This window comes from Diadema setosum, chromosome 6 (genome assembly GCF_964275005.1).
Source record: "Diadema setosum chromosome 6, eeDiaSeto1, whole genome shotgun sequence".
NCBI lineage: Eukaryota > Metazoa > Echinodermata > Echinoidea > Diadematoida > Diadematidae > Diadema > Diadema setosum.
In genome coordinates this window covers 41,671,605-41,687,769 of record NC_092690.1, presented here as the reverse complement: position 1 = coordinate 41,687,769, position 16,165 = coordinate 41,671,605, and the positions used below count along the sequence as shown (strand labels likewise).

The window sequence follows — 16,165 nt, the reverse complement described above, 5'->3', positions numbered from 1 at the left end:
GAACTATCACTGCTACATAATGATAGTAATAATACTACTAGTAATATTGGTATACAATATGTAGTATTATTGTTACTATCATCATCACTGTTGTTAATGGTATGAGGGTATAAATTGTTATAATGCTTTTCTTCTACAAGATGTATTTACAAGTCTCTAGGTAACAACTCAACCCAGGACAATCCACACTCTTCAACAATATTTTCAGGGACAAGATGTAGTCACAATACATTGTATTTAAAAAATGTATATTTGTCCTACAAATGCCAACATGTTATTCTTAGCCCAATTATAAGCAATGAGCATTTTTGAACTATTATTATTTTTTTTTTTGAAGGAGAAATCAGCACACAGATAAACAGTCCACTCTATACCACAAAGTCAGGTAACAGTCAAAGTCAAACATAGAAGTGTTTCAAGGTTTACGGAATTCTAAGACCAGAATGTGTCATGCATACCTTAAGACAGAAGATGGCCAACCTACTCCTGTTGTGCAGAGTTTACTGCAGTTTGAATGATACTGTCTGATATCTCATTGGTATAAAGTGGCAAGTACATTTCATAAGAAAGAGAAAAGTCTACATGGAGTGCAAAAATTTCATGAGCTGTTTATTGATAGTAAATAGTTATCCACTTTTTGTACGGACAGTCACAGGTTATGATTTGATGTAACCATGTCTAAGCCATGGTCAACAAAACCTTTCATTTATAGATATGCATTGTACCTGACAACAACTCTTAGGTTTACAATACACTTGTATGGTCCTTCACTTCGCACGGTTAATAAATACCGGTATACAAAAATATTTTCTGCACACATATTACACAGAGTAAGTTAGGCGATCCTCATCACAACACTATAAAGTATATATTACATTTCAAAGTCATATCAACCAGACCAGTTGGCGTAGAGCTCACAACAGCCACACTGTAAAAATCTTCACATTTACCACTCTGACTTAACTCAAACTCTAGCGCTGACTTCGTCCAAGTTCTTCCTTGTCATATTCAGCTGAACATAAAGTGTTGAGAACATTCAAAGATCTCAAGTGATGTCTACAGTCATTTTGACATTTGAGAGGATGTGTGGCATCAGGGAGGCCGTCTCACCTCCCTGGTCTGGTGGCATTGGCAAGTAGTTTACTTTCACCCAGATACATGTGATTAATGTATAAAATTTGACAAACAGGGCCAAGTACATGAAGATTTGACATGCTCTCTACCATGATTGTACAATTCACTGTACTGTAAAAGCGAAAATTTCAGTAATTTCGTATTTTCTTTCTTTTTGTGAAAAGCTGGGAAAATGGATTTCATATTCTTTTAATTTTGTAGAGTGAGAGAGATGAATTATTAATATGAGAAGCAAAAAAAAACAAACTTTTTTGCGCTAGTTTCATGTTGTGAGAAATGTACACAAAGAAAATTGACACTGCGAAAATTGACACTTTTACTGTACTGCTACCAGTTAGTACATAAAATTATCAGCATGAAATTTAAGCTCTAAAAGGACTTAAGATTGATACTTTTTTAAACATATACAATCATCATAATAGTCATAATCAAGATTACCTGGAACTTTTAACGCTGAAATCGTAAAGCACTTATAAGACCGTTGTGCAATGGCAGTCAGTTTTCAGTTAAGAATTTTGAAGCTGTGTTCATCTGCCAGCTTCACATGAAATTACATTATTCATATTGAAGCATAAAATCTTTTTTTTTAACACATTCTTATTTTCTCACGCTGTGCCATATTTAGGATGAAGAACATGGTTGAAGAGTTTGCTTCAGTTATAATTTTTTTATCGATCGAAAATCAATTGTGTCCTAATCTACAGAACAAAATGAAATATCATGCATACGATCAATAAGAACTTAGAAGCAATCATTCTTACAAGCCTCATATTAACAGATGTGTCTGAAACAAGGTGCATAGAAATACTTACATCCTACTCCAATCTCCAGTCATGGTCATCGAAACTAAATTTACACAAGATTTCACTTACACCATGCTGGCAACAATGCTAGTGTGAAACACTCTCCCTTTTTAATCGTAAATGATTTCAAACACTGATACACATGTCACATGCTGTCCTTGTTATTTGCTGCGCTTAGCTATACCAGTGCAGATATCACTAGTACAACCCTGTCTCTGATAACATCCAAGGCACTTTCCAATACAGTACTCTGCAGATCACCCATGCAGCTCCAAAGTGGAAGCTTACAGTCCAAGTCTAGTAGTCTTTCTCTTTATCACTCTATAGCAATGTTCAGCTACTGCTATGTACACCAACAAGATAGCACCTTTATCAGTGGCGGATCCAGAGGGGGATGCATCGGGCGCACACTGCCTCTTTCTTTTTTGTTAAAACAAAAGAAATAAAAGAAGAAAAGCATGGGGGCGTGTACCCTTCCCCCTTTAATTTTGTAAAAGCACCTCCCCTTTACGGAATTCCTGGATCCGCCCTTGTTTATACACAGCTATCCTCCATACAAAGCAGGTTGTCACTCTAGATGTTGCCGGGATGACCTCCTTGTATGCACATGTCAACCTAAAAACCCCGAAAAACAAAACAAAACAAAACAAACAATATTGATAAGTTTCAATAGTGAAGTGACAACCCTCCAAAGACTGGAGTCAGAGTGAACTGAACATCTTTCAAACCAACCAACAGGAAGAAGGTAGAAACTGAGCTCTACGTAGTCTGACACTGAATTTTGATTCTAAGCAATTCTGACTAAAAATATTATAAACTACTGAATGGACTATTAAAGTCCGACTAAGGATACCCCTTTAGTATAGTAGAAATTCAGTACATTGCTCCTTGTCATACCACAAGCTTTATCACATCCATCATAGAAGCCCTCATGAAATACACTGTAGGCACTTCAAAGATTCTTCAATTACAAAGGCCTATAATTCACACTAAAAACTAAAATGTGAAAGGGACAAAACAAAATTCACTGGAGAGATGGTGACACAAAATGAGAGCAGGTACAAAATGTAGCTATCCTAATCAACATACCACAGTCAACGATGATTTGAAATATAAATCCACAATACAAACCACATTCTCTAAGTAAGACTATTTAGTACTGAAAAAAAAAATGGAAACATCTTTTTTTAAAGAGTACTAACACAAAATATTACTAAGGAAGGACTGTACTTGGTGATGGACAGCTTACCAAAAATGCATTATGGCTCATTCTGTCTCCCAGGCTAGGGTTCATCCCACAGACAGTGTTGTTTCTGCTCAGCGTGGTAGTCAAAAGAGTGGCAGCGTTTACAGGTCTTGATACCACACCGGTAGCTGACAACATTCCCTGCCGAGTCCCGACCCCGGCAGTACTTGAGACCACACGGGTACCAGCCGATACAGACCTCCAGGCGGCAGGTACAGGGGAGCCGAACGTCTTGGATGGTGCTACAGCTGGGCCTGGAACTAGAGCTAGGCAGGGCCTGGACTGCATTCATGAGAGATGTGTAGGTCAGGTTGGAACCTGTAGGAATCAGACACCACACAAAGTTATCAATACAGTTTGATTATTACCTTCACAAAATCAAAAGCAGTATTTGATACAAATAGTATGCACAAATCTATGACCTCCTGGTATTGACAGCACCGTGCCAGGCATCTACAGCAATGCTGGTCTTGAGCAAATTTGCAAAAATTAGCATTTGGTGACAAATGATTACCCTTTCACAGCAAAACTATAAAATGATTGGAACATCAAAAATGATAGAATGCACAGAAAAAAAAGTATGAACCAAGGAATGTCTACACATTGAGTACATACATGCAACTTAACTCTTAACTTTCATAAGGCATGCATGTTTATGTTCCACAGTGATACCAATGAGCAAGCTGCTCATTGACACACTTGAATGTTGACATGCAGAGTTCAAATTTTGGAGAAAAAATGATAATAAAATAAACAATTACAACAAAAAAAGGCTCACAATTTTACACAAAACAATTATTCAAATACAGACAAATCATCCTTCTCTTCATCTCCTGCTACATTTATAACTCTCCTTGCACGGACAATAAAACAGCCTGACTGGTGTGCTGACATAGAGTAGGTTTGAAATCTTGAATAAAATGCAATGTACACAAAAGCAGTGGAGACTGGACCCAAGACTAGGACACGTGTCAACATCCCAGATCAGAGGCTTTTGAAAGGAGAAAAACTGGAAAGGGAGCAGCAGCCAGTGCAGGGCACACATTAACTACACATGGCTCTGAGTTATGTACTGTAGGCTTGTTTGACAGGCTACTGACAAAATGTACTCTGAAGTATATTATTCTACATTGTAGCAAGAGTTCTACATATCTTTCCATCTCAGTCAAAGGTTTGTAATAATTTAGAAGGACTTTATAACAAAGATATACTACATTGGGATGGAGATAATGATGGAACAATGTATTCATTATGTGTTACGGTGTTACGGTGTACAAAGAGATGTGTAAACTAACAAACCTCTGATTAATTATAGCGAAAATAGGCTTACAACTGTTACAATGATTCAGTCAAAATCATGTAACTTGCAATAAAGATCAAATAAAAACTTGCAATCAAGTGGCTAAGTTGGATGTTCTTACAGTAATAAAGAAACATGAACACTAAAAATAAATAATTAACAAAGAAATTGTAATTGCAACTGATTGACAAATTGCCGAACATCGACGTAAATAAGCACTGAATTGATCAGTGTTTTAGTAGTAGCCATGATAAAAAATCATGGGCGTACATACTCGAGAAGGATTCGAACCTACGACCTCCTGAATTTCACTAATTTGAATAACAAATTGTAAGATGACAAAGCCAAGTAAAGTAGACTTTAAATTCAGATCATATTCATAAACTAATTACACTATCACATAATTTGCATGCAATTTTGACAGGCATGGATCAGTTGTTTTATAAGTTCTGGAGAGGAATATATTGCAGATAGGAAAGAGCTTTTTTTTATGTCAGTCAGAGGTGTGCGATGGATAGAGGTTACAAGTATGACATGGGATAGATGAAAATTTGACTAGACAGGAGGGATTGTGCAAGATAGGTATACTGTAAAAGTGGAAATTTTCGCGGTGTTGAAATTTTCGCGCATTTCGCGCAGCCCGAAACTAGCGCGAAAAATAAAAGCATGCAAATATTTTTGCTTGCCGTATGTTCCAGTAGTTAATGTCTTGATTCCGTGGAATTAAAAACACCCGAAACTCTTCTCACCCAGCCAAGCGCGAAAAATTAGTCATGCGAAAATATCCACTTTTACAGTAGCTTGCAAGGCTTTTCTTCATACAGAGTACTGATGCAAATTTGAGTACATGATAGATGTTGTATCATTCCCATGCTTAGCTGAAGATACAATGGAGGAAAAGTGTATGCAAGTGCATATTTGAAATATAACATCTTTTGTCAGCAGAAAAAAAGATAGAGCATGTTCAATTCAGCAATTAAAAGTAAAAGAGTTCTTTGGCTGCAAACAATCAATCATTGATAGAGACGAGATAATGCCATTCATTTCTGCAGTGTTAGAAGTACATAGTAGCTTAGACACATCACAACATGCAATTGAGATGTACTGTAATACTGGCATCCTTTTCTTTTTTAACCCGTTGAGGACAGGCTGATTTTGCTACAAAACACATTTCCCATTGATACTTGCCCGAGTACTGTAAAAGTGGATATTTTTGCCCAACTTATTTTTCGCGATCGGTGGGCAAGAAGAGTTTCGCATGTTTTTAATTCCGCTGAATCAAGACATCAACTACCAGAACATATGGCAGGCAAAAATATTCGCATGCTTTTATTTTCACGCTAGTTTCGGGTTGCGCGAAATGCGCAAAAATGTCCACTTTTACAGGACGCGATACTCTGGACCCGTCCTCAACGGGTTAAACAGAAATGGGCAATAAATATAATTGGTTGGAAGTAAACTTCACTACACATTGTACTCCTGTTTCATTTTTAAAAGAAAAACATGAAAAGCCTTCCAGTATTTCTCTTGTAATGCACATACATTGTACGGTGTAGATCATAACATCAAAGGCTGAATATCACCACCTGAATTATTTTGTCTTTATCTGAACTATTTTTTCCCCGTTAAGAAAAAAAAAGAAAAGAAAAGAGTACTTTTCTGAATAAAAACATGAAGCAAATGTGTGCAAACTATGGTACAAACTTTTGTTTCTGAAACTGAATCAGGTATTGACCTTATAGATCCAGGCCAAGGTTCAACAAACTTTCTCACATATCATAAGTAAGGTACATCTGTACACTGTAGACACACACACGTGACCACCAAATCCCCATGGATCACAATGCTGTTTCATACCTGGCACACACAATTCAGAGTTATGGATGGGTAAACAAAGAAAGAATGACACAAAGACCGTAATGTCTGCAATTCAACCAACAGCTCCCGGAGATAGAAGTGCCTCTGAGTGCTGGAGTGCAATGACAATGATTGCAGTGATGAAACATGAACTTCCTTCCTCACAAAATGGTTTTACCCGGTAATAAAGCAAAGAACAAGAGACCAAGTGGGTCTAGCACTCATCGGAGTATCACAAGTTCACCTTCAACCTCTCCTATCCATATTGTACATGTCAGGACCGGCACTCATCCGGATAAGGGATTTGGCCAGATATGGGAGACTCAATGTTCATAGTATGCAGCTGCCGACGAAAAATCGCGTGTACTGTGCCCTGATCTAATCAAAATTTTCTGTCCATGTTCTTGTGGTGATTTGGGGGCAGTGAAAGGCTGAATGTATGATATTTTAATAGATGAAAATTAGATGTGAATGTATGTTAACTATGTTGGGAATATACTATTCATGTTAATAGTTTGTGTAGAAATTTTGTTAGAGTTTGACATTCCCTTATCCCGCAATTACTAGATTGAAAAAAAAAAAAGAACCATCACGAGATCGCATACAGATGATAGAGAGATCCGGAGAAAGGGAGGCCAGATAGGAGAGGTCAGACTGTATAAACCAAAGAAGAAGTAGGAAACTTGGGGAGGGGCCTCCAGGAGGGACATGGTGGCCAATCACACTGGCAATGATACCGTACCTGCCAAGTTTGTAGCAAATTTGACCATGCACTTTCAAAGAGCAGATCGAAATGGGAACACTGGCCCCAACTTTGATCCTAGCCCAAAGGGGGCATCTAAACTGCCAAGTCTAATACATTTAGACATTTCCTCATGATAAAGACTGCTGAAGTAATGAAACAAACTTTACCGGTTGCAACTTTCACTGATATTTTTTAGCACAGATAATTTGCATCATATTAAGAACACTGTCATCATACAAAATGGTACTAACCACAAGTAGAAATTAATTTGCAAAAACAACATGGGTATGTTTACTCAGAATGAAAACGGCAACTCAAAAGGTATTATAACTCACAGCTTTTTAGTCTATTAAAATTAAAGAAACGAAGCAAACATGACATCATTACACAGGCAACCAATATGCAGTGGAAGCAAACTTCAGCAAAGATACTGTGTAAATGTTGACTGTTCAACAATAAATTGTGGAGATCAGATTTTGTCTTGCAAAAATACAAGAATTCCCATATTTCCAACAAGCCTTTCACTTCAAAGAAAGTTATGGCTTTCTCCATTTAATTTCCTTTTTTTTAATCATTTTTATTTAAGGATTTTTTCTTTAAAAGGGGAGGAGATTGGATTGAACTGAAAGGGGCAAAAGTCAAAAGGTTTATGTTTACATGATGAATTAACCCCTACAATTTTGTACATTACCATTTTCATCTCGTGTTGTTGTCCTTGTTTTCAATTATGCCATGTTAATCTTGTTTTCAGCTGTTGTTTTGACCCATCTCATTTGTATCTATTAGAAATTTAGTCTTGACAAAGGCTAAGTACTGTATACGCCGAATATTTTGCGAGGTTTTTATTTTCACGAATATTGCGAGTCAAGTGCTATTCGCGAAATTAAAGACACACGAAAATACTGACTCTGATCCTGATGTGAATGTGACGTACGTGTGTACGCTTCTCCGTTCAGTACAGGACTCCACGATCGCGAATTTAACCACTCGCGAAATTGTTGGGAATTCCTGATTCGCGAAAATTTAGACTCGCGAAATATATGGCGTATACAGTACTCCCTACTTCTATGCCTTATGCATGTGGCAACAGTGTCACTATGGACTGATATCAGCAGTGTATTATCAAAGCTACTGTAGCTTGTTACATGTAAATCAGTCTCTTTTCAGACTGATTTACATACTATGTATGATCAACGGCAAACGGAGTACAAAATGCAATACTGTGCAATGCAACATTACAGGACATTTTACTGCATGGTTGGGTGTAGGCAGCGATGAAAATCCATGGACACACATAAAATATGGCATGAGAAATGATGAACACTGAGAACATTGCATCAAATTACTAACAGTAAAATCAGCAAAGCCAATGGGTACTGGAAGCATTTTAGGCAGAAGTGGGCGCAGGTTGCTCTCGATATATACACAGAGCCAGCATTTGGGAAATCAAGAAAGTTATACCAGTACCCTTGACAGTATGGGCCCACTTTGGGTAGAGGAGAGCAGCTCTGTTGCCTGTTTATCAATATTTTGAGTAGGAAAGAGCGGAATATAAAAATTTTATAATGGATTTTACAGAACTTTAATAAAAATATTTCACAGAGGTACAAAAAAGGATGCTGACCACTTGCACATGGCACTTTCAGAGACCATGTTTTCATGGCCCTCAGGCAATTTTTGCTATTTATTTTCTTTTTTATCTTTAGCTGGCTTATGTTTTTACAGAACAGAAACTATTTTGTTTTCTTAAAATATTACAACTTGATATGGATACTACAAACACAAGTAGTTCAAATGAAGATGACTACTTGAAGGAAAATACATTCATATTTTATCACTCAAAAGGGTCACAGGTTTCAAGGAATCTTGAAGTAAATCTGATCATACAACCACCATCAATGCATTTATGTCTGCAACAGTTTGCTTTCATGTACGATCTGAATAAAACATCATTTTCAGTGTGTTTAGGAGTTATGAATCAATCAGAATATGTTAGCATTTTTGTCTCCCTACCATTCTACATACCTTTCCCTACACACACAAAAAAAAGGAAAGGGTATGGGAAAGAGACTAACCCATAGCTACAAACAAACCCTCTCAAGTCCACCTGATCTCATGGAGATCAAATCAGCTCCTTATAAAATTCTGATGGTAGATCCAACAATATGCAAAAGAGAAAGTAGACACTCCTCTTGAATATTTAGATCTTAAAACAGTCTTCAGCCCCATTTCAACTCACAGCCATTCTCTATCAGGGCACAGGACTACAGCACTAGAATCCTATTCCATGGGACCTCTGTGTTAACTCACAAAATGTAAGCTATTCCTTGCATTGTTTACCTTTAGACCAGGCCTTGATGTCCGCCTCCCTGGTGTAAATGTTCCCCTTTGCCTCCTTGCAAGTCTCCTGGATGTGAGGACTGATTCTCCCAGCATTCTCCAGGTTTATGCTAAGGTCAAAGGTTAGAAGCTCACTTCCTTTGTCTTCTTCTGGGTTGCGAATTGTGCCTGGGTTTTTCTACTCAAGAAAAAAAAAAAACATACAAGAAAACAAATGGCGTAAATAATGTAGAGGAAGATCAGACTTAGGTACAGTGGACTCCCATTATAACAAAGTCCTCAGGAACCACAGTTTTCTTTCGTTATATCGAAATTCCGTTATAACTGTACAAATAAACAAGGAAAAGTAGAAATTACGCGGTGCGTAATATATGTCCCCGCCGGAAGTAGCATATGAGTAGCAAAATGTACAATATAGGTAAAAAGATCAAGGTCAAAGGTCAAAGAAGTCAAAGGTCAAAATTCTATGTAGAAGTTTTGAAGCCCTCACCTAGTGCCATCACATAAAGCAAACGGAATCGAAATCGGGTTAGAAATGGCGAAGGAGTAGCATTTTGTAGCCAATGTACAATATAGGTAAAAAAATCAAGGTCAAAGGTCAAAGAAGTCAAAGGTCAAAATTCTGTGTAGAAGTTTTGAAGCCCTCACCTAGTGCCATCACATAAAGCAAACGGAATCGAAATCGGGTTAGAAATGGCGAAGGAGTAGCATTTGGTAGCAAAATGTACAATACAGGTCAAAAATCAAGGTCAAAGGTCAAAGAAGTCAAAGGTCAAAATTCTGTGTAGAAGTTTTGAAGCCCTCACCTAGTGCCATCACTTAAAGCAAACGGAATTGAAATCGGGTTACAAATGGAGAAGGAGTAGGATTTTGTAGCAAAATGTACAATATAGGTCAAAAATCAAGGTCAAAGGTCAAAGAAGTCAAAGGTCAAAATTCTGTGTAGAAGTTTTGAAGCCCTCACCTAGTGCCATCACATAAAGCAAACGGAATCGAAATCGGGTTAGAAATGGCGAAGGAGTAGCATTTTGTAGGCAATGTACAATATAGGTCAAAAATCAAGGTCAAAGGTCAAAGAAGTCAAAGGTCAAAATTCTGTGTAGAAGTTTTGAAGCCCTCACCTAGTGCCATCATATAAAGCAAACGGAATCAAAATCGGGTTAGAAATAGCGAAGGAGTAGCATTTTGAAGCAAAATGTACAATATAGGTCAAAGGTCAAGGTCAAAGGTCACAACTGAAATTCTGTATAGAAGTTTCAAAGCTCCCATGTAGTGCTATCATATAAAGCAAACAGAATCAAAATCGGGTTAGAAATGGCGAAGGAGTAGCATTTTGAACATTTTGATCACACACGGACGGACGGACGCACGGACGGACGGACGCACGGACGGACACACGGACACACGGACACACACACGTACGGAGCCCGTTTCATAGTCCCCTGCTCGAACTCGTTCGGCGGGGACAAACAATAACAAACATAGAGCCGATAATTTTGCGACCTGGATTTTTATTTCATTGTAAGCAGAATTTTGTTATAACCGTGTTCGTTATTAGGGGAGTGCACTGTATAATGAATATGTTCTGCTGGTTACCATCACATCACAATGAATGATTGTCCAAAATCAATGTTTAGAAGCCCAAAAGCATCAGGGAGAAATACACTTTCTGTAAGCATGTGCTGTATTTGCTGAGCACTGTAGAGTTTGTGGTGGTTTGCCTCAGGTGGGACATTCTTGCTGGTCTGTGAGTATCTAATAAATCAGGGGTAATCCTGCAGGGGCCACAAACAGGGGATGGGGGGGGGGGGCTGTCTTGGGTAGTCAAATAATTCAAGTTCATGCAAGTCAAATGGTGTTTAGTTGCATAAAGTCAAAACACAATTATTTCTCTCAAGCTCTGCATGAATTAACTAGAAATTTCATATTAGGCATTTTCACATCAGCCCGATGTTTCGAAATAGCGCGCTATTTTCTGACTTGGGAAATTGGAAAATATCTCGAGCTTGGATTCTTATCGGGTTGATGTGAAAACGCCTATTGAGAAAGATCAAATATCCTCTGAAAATGTTATGCTTTGTTTTAGGGTGTCTCAATAAAGCACAATGAAGATATAAAACCAATCTTTCCTACCAAAAAAAAAAAATCCCCTTTGTTCAAGGGCTTAGTTGAGATCAAAATCAAATTGAATATTGACACTTTACAGTTCACACTAACCAAGCAAATCCTCATACATCAAAATTGTTCAGATGTACAGTAACTGTATTTCACACTGCTAACATACAATAAAATTATGTAGACCATGCAATTCAAATCTTTTCTGAGTCTTTCACTTTACATACCTGTAAGGAAAACCATAATTACTCAGCAGTTTGTGCTTGCCAGTTCACAGGTCTTTTCTGTAAGACAATCACACACAATGTACTGCCACGCTTGTATGTCTTCAAACTGTCATGAATGTTAACAATCATCTTCATTGCGAGGGATGTCTTCTTTGTATCCAAGTGAAATATTAACATGATTTGAGCATGCATGCTAGTAATAGCATTGCAGCAATTTCTCTTGCACACAACAGTCCATAAGATTCTAATTAGTAATCATGTAATCCTGAAAGTCCAACTTACCTGTCGAAGTTTTGACATTGCATCCGATGAGATGAATTCTGTCTTGCTAAATTTGGTCACGAAACACATAATACGGACTTGGCTCTCTAACCTCTCCTCTTCTCCCAAGACAATGGTCTTGAAGATACGCACCTCCTGCACAGGAAGATAAATGACAAGATTACCAGTATCTCCACAGCGAGTACAAAAGAAATCTTTACCAGGGAATAATTTTCCCAGCATCGCATTAAAATTTGCTATGCATCTTTACACCACGGCTACACAATCTATCTTTTTTTTTTTTCTTTTCTTTTTTTTTGCCATAGAAGAGAAGTGTGCAGGATACCATTTGAAATACACTCAGCAACAAAAAAAGAAAGTAAACACTTTTTCATGTTTATCTTTCTCATAGACTATCTGGCTAAAAATGGTGTTTTATATACTGGTACCATGTTAAAGGTAATTTAATTAGCTATCAACCTTGTAGGTCAATGAAAATGTTAACTTTACGCAGGAGTGAACACATTCATTTTTCTCTTCCAAGGCACAAAAGTAAAAATTGCAAAATGGACAAGTTGTTATTCAAGCGTATTTGCTCTTCCATATAATAATGAGAACAAGACAAATTTAACACAAACGAAATGCAAATTAATTTGCAAAAATCAACCTATGATCTCAATAACATCTCTGTAACCCTCAAAAGATAAAGAAAGGCAAAAAATAATGGAGGAAACTGAAGAATCTTCTGTTAAATCCGCAGTCAAAAGACATAATAGAAAATTATGGTAACAAAGAAAGTTAAATTTGAAACGTTATTTCAAATTAAGAAAATTTGAAATAATATTTGGATCTTGAATTTGTCTCGTGCATTCCTAAATTGCTTAATTAAAAGGTAAAATGAAGAAATTCTGTCGATTATATCACCTTTACGGCTCACTCCCTATGTCATTTAAAGTTTGATTGATGGAAAATGCTTATGTTCCACCTTAAGTTTCCCCACTGTTTTTGTTTTGAATATAAAGGGAAACAAGGGAACGGAAACTTATTTCTGCGGTTTCCTTCATGTCTCTCATTGCTTTAAATTGGTCTTTTGTTATCATTGCTATCTTGGAGGGCATTTGCAAATGAATTTCAATATGTCCAATTCTGCAATTTTTACTTTTCTGCCTTGGAGGACAAAAACAAATGTGTTCACTCATGCGTAAAATGTCCCTTTGTATAAACCTACCAGGTTGACAGCCAATTAAATAATCGTTGATATGGTATATGACACATTGATTTTTATCTAAATCTTCTATGCAAAATATTAACTGGAAAAAATGTTTACTTTCTTTTTTTGCTGAGTGTATATTGTTCATCAGCTGAAATTGCTAATCAAATTTGAGTTGGAAAATCATTCCCTGTTTATACCTGGTTATTTAGTTCTTACTGCATGTCCCTTTCCTCAAACTTTCTGTATTTGATGTACACTGTACAGTTTGTACATCTACAACCGAGTGTTGTGCCTCATAAAAACCAGGTAATACCAATAGGTGACCTATAAATAATAGCATTCACATAATACATGACTAGGTCTATCTAACTGCGACCGGCACCAACGCGACCACAGTAACCGTGTACAAGGAGCGCTCCAGGGTTACGTCTCAACATTATTTGGCAAGACCCGCACCAATCTATTTACCAGAGGTGTAAAAACATTAAACCATGGGCATTCTCAACAGTTTCAAGTAATTTAATTTACCCTTTGTGAGAACCTCAAACACAGCCCGAACGCCGAACACGAAGCGTTCCACAGTATATAACTGTGTACAAGGAGCGCCCCCGGGTTAGTGAGAACCCTGCTGTACCACGCACCAGTATTAGCTTTCTGTAAGTCATTCCTCCCCGACTCCATGGCATAGGCTGAAACTGGCTGCGAGGTCTCATCAAACAAAGATTTTGTACCTCTGCTAGCATTCAGTTTCAGGCAGGAGTTGACCGAAAGATCGGTCTGTATCTGTCCGTCGGGGAATGTTCCGCGGAGACTGCGTCTGGCTTCACGCCCACGGATCCCCTCGGAGGACAGCGTTAATGGCAAAATATTAAAAGAGTCCTCAGGACAGACGGATCTTTCTGTCTAAGGCAGGAGGTACATTCAATATTCATTGTACACAAACTCCAGCTCCACTGGTAAGGCTGAAGGGGAATGATGAAATCTTGTTCTTTTGTTTGTTTTGTTTTGGGGGGTCGGGGGTTTGTTATTTTGTTTTTTGTTTTTGTTTTGTTTTTTTTTGCTTACACGCTCACAAGGGTAGGAGATTATACTGTAAAGTTTGTAGAATGCAAGTGGTACATGGACAATGGTTCAGGGTATCCACAACTTGAATTGAAATTAAAATTTAGCATGTTTGCAAGCTCTGACTCCGAGTCTGAGAATATTGTGAAATTTGTGCGCAGAGCATACATCACAAGCAAGCACAAGTCAAGTGCAGTGCACAATCTTTCGCAGCTCAAGTCCATTAAAGTTATTCTATTTCTAGATACGTAAATCGTAATACCAATTCAATTGAATACCACTGTGGCACTGTCAACCATGATTAGAGTCAAGAACAGCAGAAGCGTAGACAGTAGAGTGTAGAAATTTTGTCTAGGCCCTACCTTAACTACACGCAGCGCTGTCGCGAATCGCGACAGCGCTGCACCCCTTTTCCTTCGCGGACGTTGTTATCGCGCTTATATCGTTCACTGTTTCCTTCATGAATATCTTTATTAATCGTGGAAAACTAAAATATAAGGAACTATCGTAATCTATGATCATCATTCAATAACCGGTATGCGATTTTTTGTTTAATTACGTCTAAGACTTACCGAAATCTATGGCTGAAATCAGGTCTGTAAACGTCCTTACTGCTTCACTCCTCATCTGCGTGTTATATGAATAGCATTCACTCTCGTATACTACAACGTAGGTAGTCGGAGATAGTCGGATGACCCCGACTCAAAAAGGTCAAATCATTGCCGGTGCAGCACGCGCGGATCTACTACAAGTTTTACGTAACACATGAAACGCACGGGCGCACGGGCGTAGGTAAAAAGCAACCACTTCTGAATGCGCATGCGTGGTAGTTTGTTGATTTTTTGAAGCTCTCGAAGGAAAAGATGCCACCGCACGATCTATACTCCGAAAAATTCAACAATAAGGTCTGGATACCAACAAAACGCCGAATTCAACTCAACAATCAGGAAAATATGCTGTAGGTAAGTGTTGCAATTATATTACTCTTAAAATCATACAAAATAAAAGGTATTTTATGTGATTTTGCCGTCAATAGTGACGGTCGGTTACAACGTTGAAACACTAACACATGTCAGACCCTGTTCACAGTGTCTGGTCAGGCTAGGCCCTACCTGTAATTTTGATCTTCAGTCAGATCTTCATTTCATTTTTACAGGTTTCTACTCATAATTTACTCGATATTCGATGAAACATATCATTCATTACCATCCTGCAGATTATTTCTTACCGATTTGAAGTCTATAACCATCTTAACCAGCGTGCCATCAAGCTTTTGAAACTGTAAATAAATGACATCCTGTTTGACGTCTGCGTTGATGGCTTCTTGGACCAAGTCCCCTCCATCGTTCTTCACATTGATGACGAGTTGTGATGTGGCGATGTGCAGGAGCAAAACAAGGGCTGTCAAAAGGCTTTGAGAATTACGAATTAAACGAGCACAGTTCGCTGACACGTCCACTCCCACATATGGCGTACTTCTCCACCTCCAAACTTCCATGATGGAGACTCTTCAGCAATCACATAGTTGGTAGAAACTTGATTTATTGTGGAAAATTAAGGTCTCCTTTTCACCTAGTATCCCACAAACATGGACAAGGCTCTCGCATACATGGAATGAGAGTAGCTACTGGTTCTTCATCCGGCCGTATATAATATACGTATAGCTATAGCAGTAGTATGCGTAGTACACATAGCGAGAGTACGTATGGTGATTATGCGTACTCCTAATGACCGTGATATTCAACGCACACACATAATGACACGATGACCCGGTCAACGCGCGCGTGAAAAGCCGCTGAAATTCTACCGAAGCCAACTCCGAAGCGTACCCTACTCCACCGGCCCAGAGATCAGCGACTGAA

The 16,165-nt window shown here is 38.1% G+C and overlaps 1 protein-coding gene across 2 annotated transcripts; it reads right to left on the bottom strand.

The window, feature by feature from the left end:
- Window positions 1–237: 237 nt before the first annotated feature.
- On the bottom strand, window positions 238–15,896 carry LOC140230250 (out at first protein-like). 2 transcript variants are annotated; one of them, XM_072310429.1, is made up of 6 exons: window positions 15,532–15,896; window positions 12,050–12,184; window positions 9,426–9,603; window positions 8,553–8,600; window positions 3,187–3,501; window positions 238–2,552 (listed from the first exon to the last, which is right to left on the bottom strand). In XM_072310429.1, exons 1-5 carry the CDS (start codon window positions 15,799–15,801, stop codon window positions 3,221–3,223), a joined length of 912 nt encoding a protein of 303 aa, XP_072166530.1. In that variant the 5' UTR covers window positions 15,802–15,896; the 3' UTR covers window positions 238–2,552; window positions 3,187–3,220. The 2 variants fall into 2 exon arrangements, with proteins under 2 accessions (XP_072166530.1, XP_072166529.1); XM_072310428.1 differs by lacking the exon at window positions 8,553–8,600.
- Between the last annotated feature and the right edge of the window lie 269 nt (window positions 15,897–16,165).